Source organism: Hyperolius riggenbachi, chromosome 3, assembly GCF_040937935.1.
Source record: "Hyperolius riggenbachi isolate aHypRig1 chromosome 3, aHypRig1.pri, whole genome shotgun sequence".
NCBI lineage: Eukaryota > Metazoa > Chordata > Amphibia > Anura > Hyperoliidae > Hyperolius > Hyperolius riggenbachi.
In genome coordinates, this window is record NC_090648.1 from 220,649,218 (window position 1) to 220,661,455 (window position 12,238).

The 12,238-nt window shown below is 44.6% G+C and overlaps 1 protein-coding gene across 2 annotated transcripts in view; it reads left to right on the forward strand.

Annotated features, from left to right (window-relative positions):
* TLN2 (talin 2) overlaps nt 1–10,570 on the forward strand; it is a 273,188-nt gene extending 262,618 nt beyond the window's left edge. For both annotated transcript variants that reach the window (XM_068275770.1, XM_068275771.1), the window contains 4 exons: nt 1,200–1,262; nt 1,823–2,005; nt 2,344–2,469; nt 9,966–10,570. In XM_068275770.1, the coding sequence (XP_068131871.1) occupies nt 1,200–1,262; nt 1,823–2,005; nt 2,344–2,469; nt 9,966–10,094 (501 nt within the window). In that variant the 3' untranslated portion in view covers nt 10,095–10,570. The remainder of the gene's footprint in view (nt 1–1,199; nt 1,263–1,822; nt 2,006–2,343; nt 2,470–9,965) is intronic.
* Nucleotides 10,571–12,238: the final 1,668 nt, after the last annotated feature.

Below are 12,238 nucleotides of genomic sequence, written 5' to 3' on the forward strand. Positions count from 1 at the left end.
TCAGCCCCACACAGAGCTGACAGCCTTCTCAGCCCCACACAGAGCTGACAGCCTTCTCAGCCCCACACAGAGCTGACGGTCTTCTCATCCCCACACAGAGCTGACAGCCTCCTCAGCCCCACACAGAGCTGACAGCCTCCTCAGCCCCACACAGAGCTGACAGCCTCCTCAGCCAGCACACTACAGGCCACTCTGATACCATTGCTGCATTAATCTGCCCTGTGCATACACCCAAACAGCCACAAACTTCTCATTAAGAAAATGTGCTTCAAATGGTGAGTACAACAATTCTTATATTGTCGTTTTCTTTCCATTTTCAACACCATGTTAACTGTTACTAGAAAAACGTTAAACGTTTTACATCGAAATTTTGTATGCATGTGTTCCGGCCCTCGAGATTTTTCTTGATTTGAAGTTCGGCCCTCGGGCCAAAAAAGGTTGAGCACCACTGAACTATATCTAGTCTGGGCTTTATTACAAGGGTGGAGGTTAAGTTATTTGTAGGTGAAAGGTAATGATTAGTGTTAGGTGCCAGGCAGGGAATGGGTTATGCTTAGGACTAGATCACAATTAGAGTTATTGGATAGGATGTGCAAGGGGTGCAAAGGTAATGAAGGGATTAATCGGAGTGTCAGTTGGATGAAAGTGGATGGGTTAGAACTGGACTCAGATATGCTTGTGTTAGGAGAACTACTGGGAACTATTCTACACATGTTATTGTTACTGTGTATTTATATAGTGTTGGCACATTTAGCAGCACTTTAGAGTCCCTGCCCATTTCTCTAACTCTCCCTTAGAGGAGCTCCCAAACTAATCCTTACCATAGTCAGTCTAATCTCCCAAATATAATCTAGAAAGCCATTTTTTTGGTGGGGTGGGAAACTAATTTATCTTTAAGTTTTTGGGATGTGGTAAGAAATCAGTGCGTGGAGCAAACCCACACAAACACAGGTACAACATACAAATCTGCAGTTTTGAACCTGGCACTTGGTGCTGCAAGGTGAGAGTACTATCCACTGTGCCACCTTGCTGGCCATAATATACCTCCTCTAGGTAATAACAGATTTCTTCATACAGACATTACCATTTTCTTTTGTGTATAGAAGTCTCCAATGATATTGTCGTAATTTTATTAATGTTAAATCATTTTATGAAATTACATTTTAACTCTCTTTTTTTCCCCAACCGCTCTGTTGTAGGTTGGAGCAATTGCCGCTAATGCAGCAGATGATGGTCAGTGGTCCCAAGGCCTAATTTCGGCTGTAAGTCATTTTCTTCTTAAATAGTTCCTTCATTAAGTTTTCTTCCTATCCTTGGTCCCTTTATAGAAGACTCAGATACATGACCTTGTCCATTACCTCCCCATTCTTTACACAACACTTTCTAAATATTTCACACTCATAACCTTAACTAATGTAACAGCAATTTTAGCTACTGCTGCCCATTTTACTTACTACCATTAACTACCCTATGCATTGGCTTGCTAAATTAATCTACCATCCTTCTTATTGCTACTCCCAGCATTTGAAGCACACCGATACTAGATATCAATGCTTACAGAAAAGGCACAACCAATTGCACACCTGCCAAAGCCAGGTGAAGATGTCCCTTTGCTCGTCATACCCGGAGTATCCAATTTAGATTGTAAGCTTTGTGATATAGAACATGAGTAACATAGGAAATAATCTTGCACCCCAGTCTCTTCTAACCTTTTAGAGATGCAATGGCACTGCACTAGTTACTACACTCTTTGCAGTCTAATTTTCCTGGAGACAACATTTTTTGTGTTTCTGGTCATTTGGCCACTCTTGACTTCTTTTAGGCCAGAATGGTGGCTGCAGCAACCAGCAACTTGTGCGAATCGGCCAACGCCTCAGTGCAGGGCCACGCCAGTGAGGAGAAACTCATCTCCTCTGCCAAGCAAGTAGCAGCATCTACTGCCCAACTTCTGGTCGCCTGCAAAGTGAAAGCTGACCAAGACTCGGAAGCCATGAGAAGACTTCAGGTAGTGTGCTGAAAATTACATGGGATGGGCAGTATGACACACAAGACGTGCATAGCTGCTTTCCCCCTTTTAATAGCAGCATTATAAATATTAAGAATGCTAATTGATTGAGCACTGGTTGCATAACATATATTGTATGTCAGATGAAGACAGCAAAGCTCACAATGGAATTGGGGTGTCACATTCATGCTCTCATTTTCACTTTGATTTCTTGTTTTTTTACATTTGCTGAAGATTATTTTTCTCAATTTTATCCTCCACTCCCCTCTGCTTTCTTCCCGTACCTGCTTTCTTTCTTATTTTCTTCTTTCTGCCCTTGCTGTACTTCTGTCACACAGGCCGCCGGCAATGCTGTCAAACGGGCCTCCGATAATCTGGTCAGAGCCGCCCAGAAAGCTGCCTTCAGTAAAGCCGAGGAGGATGATGTGGTGGTGAAGACAAAGTTTGTGGGTGGAATTGCACAGGTTAGTAGTTTGTCAGTGTAAATGTACCAGTTCAAAACCTATACTAACAGTGACTCCTTATACTGTATGTCTCCTGAAAGTGTTGTCAAATTACGGTAACACTGATTGTATGATAAATATTTAAAATATGTGTAAAATTTCCAATTTGGTATAGAAACAAGTTTTGAAAACAACTCAAGCAGATATGATCGACCAATTCATAGAAGTTGATCCTTTTTTAACCAGTCTAGACTGTCATACCGTAATCTTACCACTTCTATGTAATACGAGGGATTACCAAAGTATCCATTCAAAGTAGTAGTAGTAGTAGTACACCCATGTGAGTCATTTAATTACAACTATAAAATTGTAATGGCAGCAACTTCTGTGATTTAATAAAGCATGCTTTGAATGGTGCCCATTCTTTTGCATGTTCATCTATTTAAAGGGTCTTCATTCAGTTTACTTTGCTATTACATATACAGGATCTTCTCAAAAAATTAGCATATTGTGATAAAGTTCATTATTTTCTGTAATGTACTGATAAACATTAGACTTTCATATATTTTAGATTCATTACACACAACTGAAGTAGTTCAAGCCTTTTATTGTTTTTCTTAAAACCCAAATTTCCTATCTCAAAAAATTAGCATATTTCATCCGACCAATAAAAGAAAAGTGTTTTTAAAACAAAAAAAGTCAACCTTCAAATAATTATGTTCAGTTATGCACTCAATACTTGGTCGGGAATCCTTTTGCAGAAATTACTGCTTCAATGCGGCGTGGCATGGAGGCAATCAGCCTGTGGCACTGCTCAGGTGTTATGGAGGCCCAGGATGCTTCAATAGCGGCCTTAAGCTCATCCAGAGTGTTGGGTCTTGCGTCTCTCAACTTTCTCTTCACAATATCCCACAGATTCTCTATGGGGTTCAGGTCAGGAGAGTTGGCAGGCCAATTGAGCACAGTAATACCATGGTCAGTAAACCATTTACCAATGGTTTTGGCACTGTGAGCAGGTGCCAGGTCATGCTGAAAAATGAAATCTTCATCTCCATAAAGCTTTTCAGCAGATGGAAGCATGAACCCACTTTTAAACCAAAAACAGCGGCAGAAACGCCTGACCTGGGCTACAGAGAAGCAGCACTGGACTGTTGCTCAGTGGTACAAAGTACTTTTTTCGGATGAAAGCAACTTTTACATGTCATTCGGAAATCAAGGTGCCAGAGTCTGGAGGAAGACTTTGGAGAGGGAAATGCCAAAATGCCTGAAGTCCAGTGTCAAGTACCCACAGTCAGTGATGGTCTGGGGTGCCATGTCAGCTGCTGGTGTTGGTCCACTGTGTTTTATCAAGGGCAGAGTCAATGCAGCTAGCTATCAGGAGATTTTGGCACCTAAGGAGATAATAAGTCAGTTCCTCTGCTGCATCACTGGAGTGAGATCATTAAAGTTACATGCTCACACTACAGACACTTGGAGCACTCTCAGTAGAAACATAAGTACAGAGAAACACATAGAGAATACTTTGTAGGGAATTTAGCTCACAGGAAAACAGACATACACGGTCTTCCACCAATAAAGTGATACTGCTGCTAAAGCGTTTATCTTGGCTTTGGATAGTGTATGGAAAGGTTAAAACCTGTATCAGCTTTTGATTGCTGAAGATTCCACTCACTTTCTGTGGCGTGCCTGAGTACAGGAAATTAAGATTCCCTTTACTGGCAACATGCACCAATAATTTTTTTTACAATTTTAACTGATCTGCACTTTGGAAGCTACAAAATCTGAAACTTAATGAATTTGGGTCTGGAATTCCACTTCAACCCTATAGTTTGCTTCAGGCCTCTTGCACACTGCACGCGATTCAGATTCAGATTCCGCTTTTTAATCAGTTTTTACTTCCGATTCAGATTCTGATTTGCAGTTTGCTCCCTGCACACTGCAAATCGGAATCTGAATCTGATGTAAAAACTGATTAAAAAGCGGAATCTGAATCGGAATCGCGTGCAGTGTGCAAGAGGCCTCAAGCTGATGGTTTGGCACAAAACTATACTGCCCTTAAAGTAGAACACTAGGAGAGCCAGTTATAAAATATTTGTGTCTGTAACATAGTACAGTACTTTAGATGTATGAAAGGGCCATACCATCCTCATTTTCTTTGTAATGCGTTGTGGCCAGTATCAATTTCCTCCTGTTCGATACCAGCACCATGTTAGAAGATCCTGGTGACCTGACATCTCACTATATCTGTAACTGATTTGGAAGTCTTGCACAAGGACTGCTATATTCATTTGGCTTCTCGCCAGCAGTACTAGCATCGTTTTGGAGTGCTGAGGAGAATCACTCCCAACACCTGAAAGACCATCCCCTCATGCACAGAGGGATGAGGGAAAAATGAATACAAGATTTCCCCAATGTTGATCTTACATATTTTACAATGCAAAAAAGACCCTCGAGCACTGCCTCCATTAGCTGTGGATAAGCACTATGTCATGTCCCGTTAAACCTGACAGAGCTGGTGGTATGGGGAATGCCTGACTGATAAGGTACTTCTATGTGATATGGTTGTCTGGGGCCGGCAAGCAGGAGTGTTCATGTGACTGCCTCTTAGGGGTGGTTTAAATATATTTATTTAAAGTTCTTAATATAAGCATATATTACTCTTATTTATTAAAGGGACAGATGTGAGGTGTTGGTAAACGTGTATATACAGTCCCAGTGAGTGGCGGAGAAAGCAAACAGTGGTCCCCTTTGCAGGAAAAATGATGGGGCCCCATGTGAGTGACATGGGCATAACAGATCATGGTTGGATCTAAATAATGTTGATAACATAAACATACATGAACCTAGGTCACATTCTGTAGGTACTACATTAATGTAGTACACATTGTATACTTGTATATGACTGAGCCACTCATGGGGTACAGCGAGAAATACATGGAGAAGAGCCTAGAGGATCATTAGGCCCTTGATGTGGTGCCCCTGTGCAGCTGCGCTGGCTAATGTCCGCCTCTGGTCCCAGTTCTATATAGATCTAGTCTGTGTTCTTTTCTTTCTCACTGTAAGGGTGAATAATCCAGGGCTGTAGATGACACTTTGTCTGCAGTCGGACTTGAGGCAGATTATAGCACAAGACTCTGATAATTAATTAGAAGCTATAAAACTCTTCTACAAGGAAACACATCTAAGTGCAGGGTACTGTATTAAAACAAGTCAATAGTTCATGATAGGAGCTGTAAATCATTATAAAATATCTATTCACCAAATATATATAAAAATGATGCCACTCTAACTACCCAACCAATACTGAGTTTGAGAAGGTCCGAGGAAAGTGTAAACAACAAAAAAAACTACTTACCTGGGCTTTCTCCATCCCCTGGCAACTGATATGTCCCTTGCCGCAGCTTCACTTCCAGACGGTGGCTCTGTTACAGATGCCAACTGGCACCTACTGTTCCTGCGTGAGCACTGCTCACTATTGAACTCACATGGTCTGGAGTGTTCTTCGCAGGCACAATAACACTCCAGACCACGTCAGCACGATCACGAGCAGTGCTCAGCCCAGTAGATGCCGACCTGGCAAAGTTGGTATCTGCAACATAGGGGACCCCGAGCCACCGGCTGGGAGCAGAGCTGCGGCGAGGACGGCTGGCAGGGGCTGGAGAAAGCCCGGGGTAAGTAAATCTTTTTGTTTTGTTTTTTATTTTCCTCGGACCTTCTCTTTTAATAATTATTGGGTGGAAGTTAGAGTGGCTTACTTTTTTGTGGTTTAAAGGGGCACTTAAGCGAAAAACTGTAAAATTTAAAAGATGTGCAATCATATACAAATAAGAAGTACAATTTTTTCCAGAGTAAAATGAGCCATAAATTAGTTTTCTCCTATGTTGCTGTCACTTACAGTAGGCAGTAGAATCTGACAGAAGTGACAGGTTTTGGACTAGTCCATCTCTTTATAGGGGATTCTCAGGGATATATTTATTTTCAAAAGCACTTAGTGAATGACAGTTGCTCTGTCCAACTGCTAAAAAATTGTGAAGTGAGCAGGGAAGCTGGCCAGCATCATTGTTTAAATCCTTTTTAGGGAATATCTTTATAAAGAATAAAAGCCTTGCTGAGAATCCCCTATGAAGAGATGAAGAGATGGACTAGTCCAAAACCTGTCACTTCTGTCGGATTCTACTGCCTACTGTAAGTGACAGCAACATAGGAGAAAACTAATTTATGGCTGTAGTGCCCCTTTAAGCTAAACTCTTCCCTTTAAATAACGAGTGCATGGCCACTCCCTCCCCAACAACGCGCGCAGGACAGCGAGCCACACCAACACATGGCCATGACCCACGCCCGTCCATGACCACTGCCTGAAGTACGTCCTTGTGCCATGCACGGCGGACACAGGAGGATGCAGGGACAAGAACATTATTATATAGAAAATATGTATTTGTCTCAGGTGAATAAGACCATTTATAATGATTTAAAGCTCATATCATAAACTATTGACTTTCTTAATCTGTAATCTGCACTTAATGTGTTTCCTTGTTCTAAAAGAGTTTTATAGCTTCTAATTAGTTATCAGAGAGTCTTGTGCTACAGTCTGACTCACGTCCGACTGCAGACAAAGTGTCGTCTACAGCCCTGGATTATTCACCTGTTTTTTGTGTGCTTTTCACAGCGCATTGTACTGTGCGTTCTGCAAGGTATTGATTTTCCCATGTTATTAATGTTCCTGGTTCACATCTATGCGCTGCACTGAGCTGCATTACAAAAACATAGTGTTGCATGCATTTCTGTGCGTTGAGCTGTAAAGCGCACATCAATGCAAGTGAATGGGTGCACTTTCTTAGCGCATACAAACGCACAGAAACACATGCGTTTTTAACCCCTAAATGGAAAAAACACATTTTCATTTGAAAACAAATCTTTCACAACTTGTCACCTAACTGTCTCTCAGAAGGGATCACAGTCTAATCCCTACCATAGGCATATGTATGTATTGTGTAGTGTGTGTATCTTATTCTAAGGCCAATTAACTAATCTGTATGTATTTTTTTTATAACAAAATTTCCTTTTTTTTTTTTTTTTTTTTAAGCTAATCTGCTCTACTACAAAATCGCCAGGCAATTTAGGGAGCGAAAGATAATTACGGTGCTGGGCATAGATGGGTGGACACCGCCTTATCAATCGAGCAGCTGATGGCTCGATTGATAATATCTGACAGGTCCGATGACCCGCCGGATCGATTCCCCACTCGATCCCCGCGGGCGGACAATAGCAGGGAATCGAGCGGAAGATAAGGAGCGCCCGCGGGGACGAGCGGGAATCGAAACCCGGCCACCCGCAGGGACGTACGGGGATGCATTGGGAGTCGATCCGGCGGCTAATTGAGCCGCCGGGTCGACTCGTCTATGCCCAGAGTAGACCTCAGTTGGATCTAGAGGTTGATCCTCTGACTTGTTCCTTTTAGAGAGGATTCATACAGGAATCTGGTTTATACAGCAAGTTATGCAAGCATAGAGGTTTTCAAGATACTATCCCGGGAATCGATATCTACTAATAGGCTATAGTATTTCTGCCTGGCCAGATAAAAGCAGTGTACTCTTCCTTGAATGTGACTGTCCACATACTTTAGTACATTTTATTGTATGTTTCAGGGGCATAGCTAGAAATGACTGGGTCCCATAGCAAAAAAAAATTATGGGCCCCCCCATCCACCTTCCAACCCCACGGACCTCGGACCTCCCACCCAAACATTTTGTGGGGAAATCTGATTTCCCCACAAAATGCAACCAGATTGTCTGCAGATTTCCCTACAATAAGCAACCCGATTTTTGGCAGATTTCCCCACAAAATGCAACCAGATTGTTGGCAGATTTCCCTACAATATGGAACCAGATTGGCGGCAGATTTCCCAACAAAATGCAACCAGATTGGCGGCAGATTTCCCAACAAAATGCAACCAGATTGTCGCCAAATTTCCCCACAAAATGCAATCAGATTGTCGCCAGATTTCCCCACAAAATGCAGTATATGTAGTTAGGTCTATAGTGGGCTAACATTAATTACTTGGAGGGAGGGTGGTTGGGCAGGCTGGCACACTATTTGCGGCGCAGGCACTGCACTGGGTAGGCAGTTAGGTAGCTGGGTGGGAGGGTAGGCAGATAGGTAGACTGGTGGGAGGGTAGGCAGTTAGGTAGCCAGGTGAGAAGTTAGGTAGAAGGGTGGGCATTTAGGTAGCCGGGTGGGAAGTTAGGTAGCTGGGTGGCAGGGTGGGCAGTTAGGTAACCAGGTGGGCAGTTAGGTAGCTGGGTGGCAGGGTGGGCAGGTAGGTAGCTGGGTGGGCAGTTAGGTAGCTGGGTGGCAGGGTAGGCAGATAAGTAGCAGGGTGGGCAGATAGGTAGCTGGGTGGCAGGGTAGGCAGTTAGGTAGCTGGGTGGCAGGGTAGACAGTTAGGTAGCTGGGTGGCAGGGTGGGCAGTTAGGTAGCCGGGTGGGCAGTTAGGTAGCTGGGTGGCAGGGAAGGCAGATAGGTAGCCAGGTGGGCAGCTAGGTAGCTGGGTGGCAGGGTGGGCAGTTAGGTATCCAGGTGGGAGGGTGGGCAGTTAGGTATCCAGGTGGGAGGGTGGGCAGTTAGGTAGCCGGGTGGGCAGTTAGGTAGCCGGGTGGGCAGTTAGGTAGCCGGGTGGGCAGTTAGGTAGCCGGGTGGGCAGTTAGGTAGCCGGGTGGGCAGTTAGGTGGCAGGGTAGGCAGATAGGTAGCAGGTGGACAGCTAGGTAGCTGGGTGGCAGGGTAGGCAGATGGGTAGCTGGGTGGCAGGGTAGGCAGTTAGGTAGCCGGGTGGCAGGGTAGGCAGTTAGGTAGCCGGGTGGCAGGGTAGGCAGTTAGGTGGCAGGGTGGGCAGTTAGGTAGCCGGGTGGGAGGGTAGGTAGCCGAGTAGTTAGTGGGGTAGGGGCCCGACTCCTATCCCCCCTGCCTCACCTGGGGTCCCCCCTCCTTCCATCAGCGGCAAGAGAGAGCTGCATATACAGGAAGCTCCGGCGGGGTAATCAGCCACTAGAGGTCCAGCTGCCTCCCGGGCTACGGTGTCTCCTCTCTGTATTGCTGCTCGCAATAAACCAGGAAGCGGTGCGAGCAGCAATACAGCGGAGACAGCGTAGCCCGGAGGCAGCTGAACTTCTAGCGGCTGATTACCCTGCCGGAGCTTCCTGTATATGCTGCACCTTCCGCCGCTGGTAAAAGGAGGGTAGACCCTAGGTGAGGCAGGGGGGGGGGGGGGGGGGGCGCCGAGGTGAGGGAGGGGAGCCCTGGCCGGCGGCATAAAAAAAAAAAGTAAACAAAAAAAGTCTTCTCAGCTGCGGGCCCCCTGTGACGTAGGGCTGCCGCGGGGTCCCATAGCAACGCTATGGCTGCTATCCCCATTGCTACGCCCTTGGTATGTTTCACTCTTTTGTGTCTGCATGCTGCTTGATTTCCACATTGAAATATGGATAGGCCTGTATTGCAGAAATATCTGATCTTTTCCCACAGATAATTGCAGCTCAAGAGGAAATGCTGAAGAAGGAGAGAGAGCTGGAGGAGGCTCGCAAGAAGCTAGCCCAAATCCGACAACAACAGTATAAGTTCTTACCATCCGCCCTGAGAGAGGAGGAGAGCTAGTGATGTCACCTGAGCAAAGACCTGGAACCAGACCACTATTCAACAGTCAGGGACAGAACTGTAGCTGGAAAGCGCCCTCTGTCACCCACTGGAATCTAAAGCCACTAAACAATGGAGGCGAGGAGCTTGTATATCCCACTCCAAAAATAAGCAGTATTATTTCCCAAGGTGGACGTACCCAAATATATAAATAAAGTATATATATATAAAGCTATATACAGCTGCAGGGGTCTGAGAGACTGTGATACAGGGAACAGCCCCTCCTGCAATAATGTTTGTGCTATTAAAGATTGTCCCCTTTTCATTTAACCACTTAACTGCTGCAGGTGCCTGCAGTGCAGAGCAAAGCATGGAAGGGGTTAAATCACCTTTTTGTAGTCTGTTTTACAGTTTGATTTGGTCACTGGAACAATCATGTACCCCAAAATGATGTACACAAAGTCTCTTGGGAATTAAAGGCACTTGTAATGAAGGCATTATCGATCTACACTGGTGTTTCATGATGAGAGAAATCTGTGTATGGATGTGCTTATAGATGGGTCAGTATTGCACTTACAATATGCACATGTACCTCTATGTTATAGAAACCTCTGTGTGATAGCTCAGTTATGCTTCATGCTTGCCACTGGAATTTGGCAATGTGTTGGAAGCCTTTAAGAAGCAGTGAATGAAGGGGTGTAACTGGAAATCATGCCCCTCCCCCATAAAACTTTGATGCCTACCCCAACCTTCATAACCCTCTCCTCCGTGGTAACCCCCACATCATCGGAACCCATTTGTCATGGTTTAAATTACAAGTGTGGCCTTAATGATCCCCCACCTATGACAAGTGTGGCCAAAACAACACCTAATCCGGAGGGAGGACTCCTGTATCAGCATAAGGTAAGTAACTGAGGCACCCACAGCCCTGTGCACCTGATGCTGCAGGGATCACACCCCTATAGTGACACCGCTGCATTGACTTCTTTTTCTACAGCCTGAGCATAGCCTCCAGGTAAGGTAAATCTTATGATGTATTTATTCAGACCTTTGGCTTTCTTGGCTTAGTGTTTAGGGAATACGAGCAGTTTAAAATACTAGTCCACCCAGACAAGCTATGGTGGACAACAACATATACTGATTCCTGGGGGGGAGGGGGGGTTGTTTTTTTAATAAATCAAACAAGTTTATTAAAGTAAAAGTGCATATATACAAGGCTGTGGAGTCGGTACAAAAATCTTCTGACTCCTCAGTTTATGAAACTTCCGACTCCAGGTACCCAAAATGGCTGCGACTCCGACTCCTTAGTCTAGTACTTACCTGGGCTGTGGATTTTATACAAAATCATCCGACTCCCGACTCCTCAGTTCATGAAATCTCTGACTCCGGGTACCCAAAATTTCTCTGACTCCACAGCCCTGCATATATAAACAAAACATTTGGCAGCAGGCAATACACTTTCTGTCTTTAGCAGCCATAAAACATACTGCAAAAAAAAGAAAAAACAGGCACAGTTTAGGTAAGCACAGTTGCTTGACACAAGAATGTTTATCTCTTCAAAGATAAGATAGACTTATATATGAATAAGGGCCCGTTTCCACCGAATCCGCAGAGTTTCCCTGCAGGCAAATCGCGCAGGGAAACTCTGCCATAGGGTAGAATGGAGCTGCCGGCCGAATCACTTGCGGTAGCGATTCGGCCGACATTACCATCCGAAATGGTGTGGGAGGCTGAGAATCCCATGCACGGCTGATGGGATTCATCTGCGTATCCGCAGCCCAGGACGTGACGCCGCGTCTCGCAGACACGTCACAAGTTGAAACGGGCACTAACTGTAAATACCTTAAAAACAACAGGTGAAATGTTGCAAAAATAAAGGGAAAAACATCAGCATACATTCCTAGCAAATACAAACATTATCAGACAGCAAACCCAAGGAAATAAATCTGCATCTACAACATCTGGCATTGCAAGCCACCTCTCCCATATGTTATTTAACCTATCTGGATGCCCTCTAAGTGCATCAACCAGTTTCTGTAATTTAAGATCGGCATTTATCCTCTTAACCCACTAAGCATAAGATGGGGGAGCCTCATCAATCCAACACTGAAGGAGTAATAACCTAGCCTGTAAGAGACCCCTAAGAATGGCCAAAAGACCGGTTT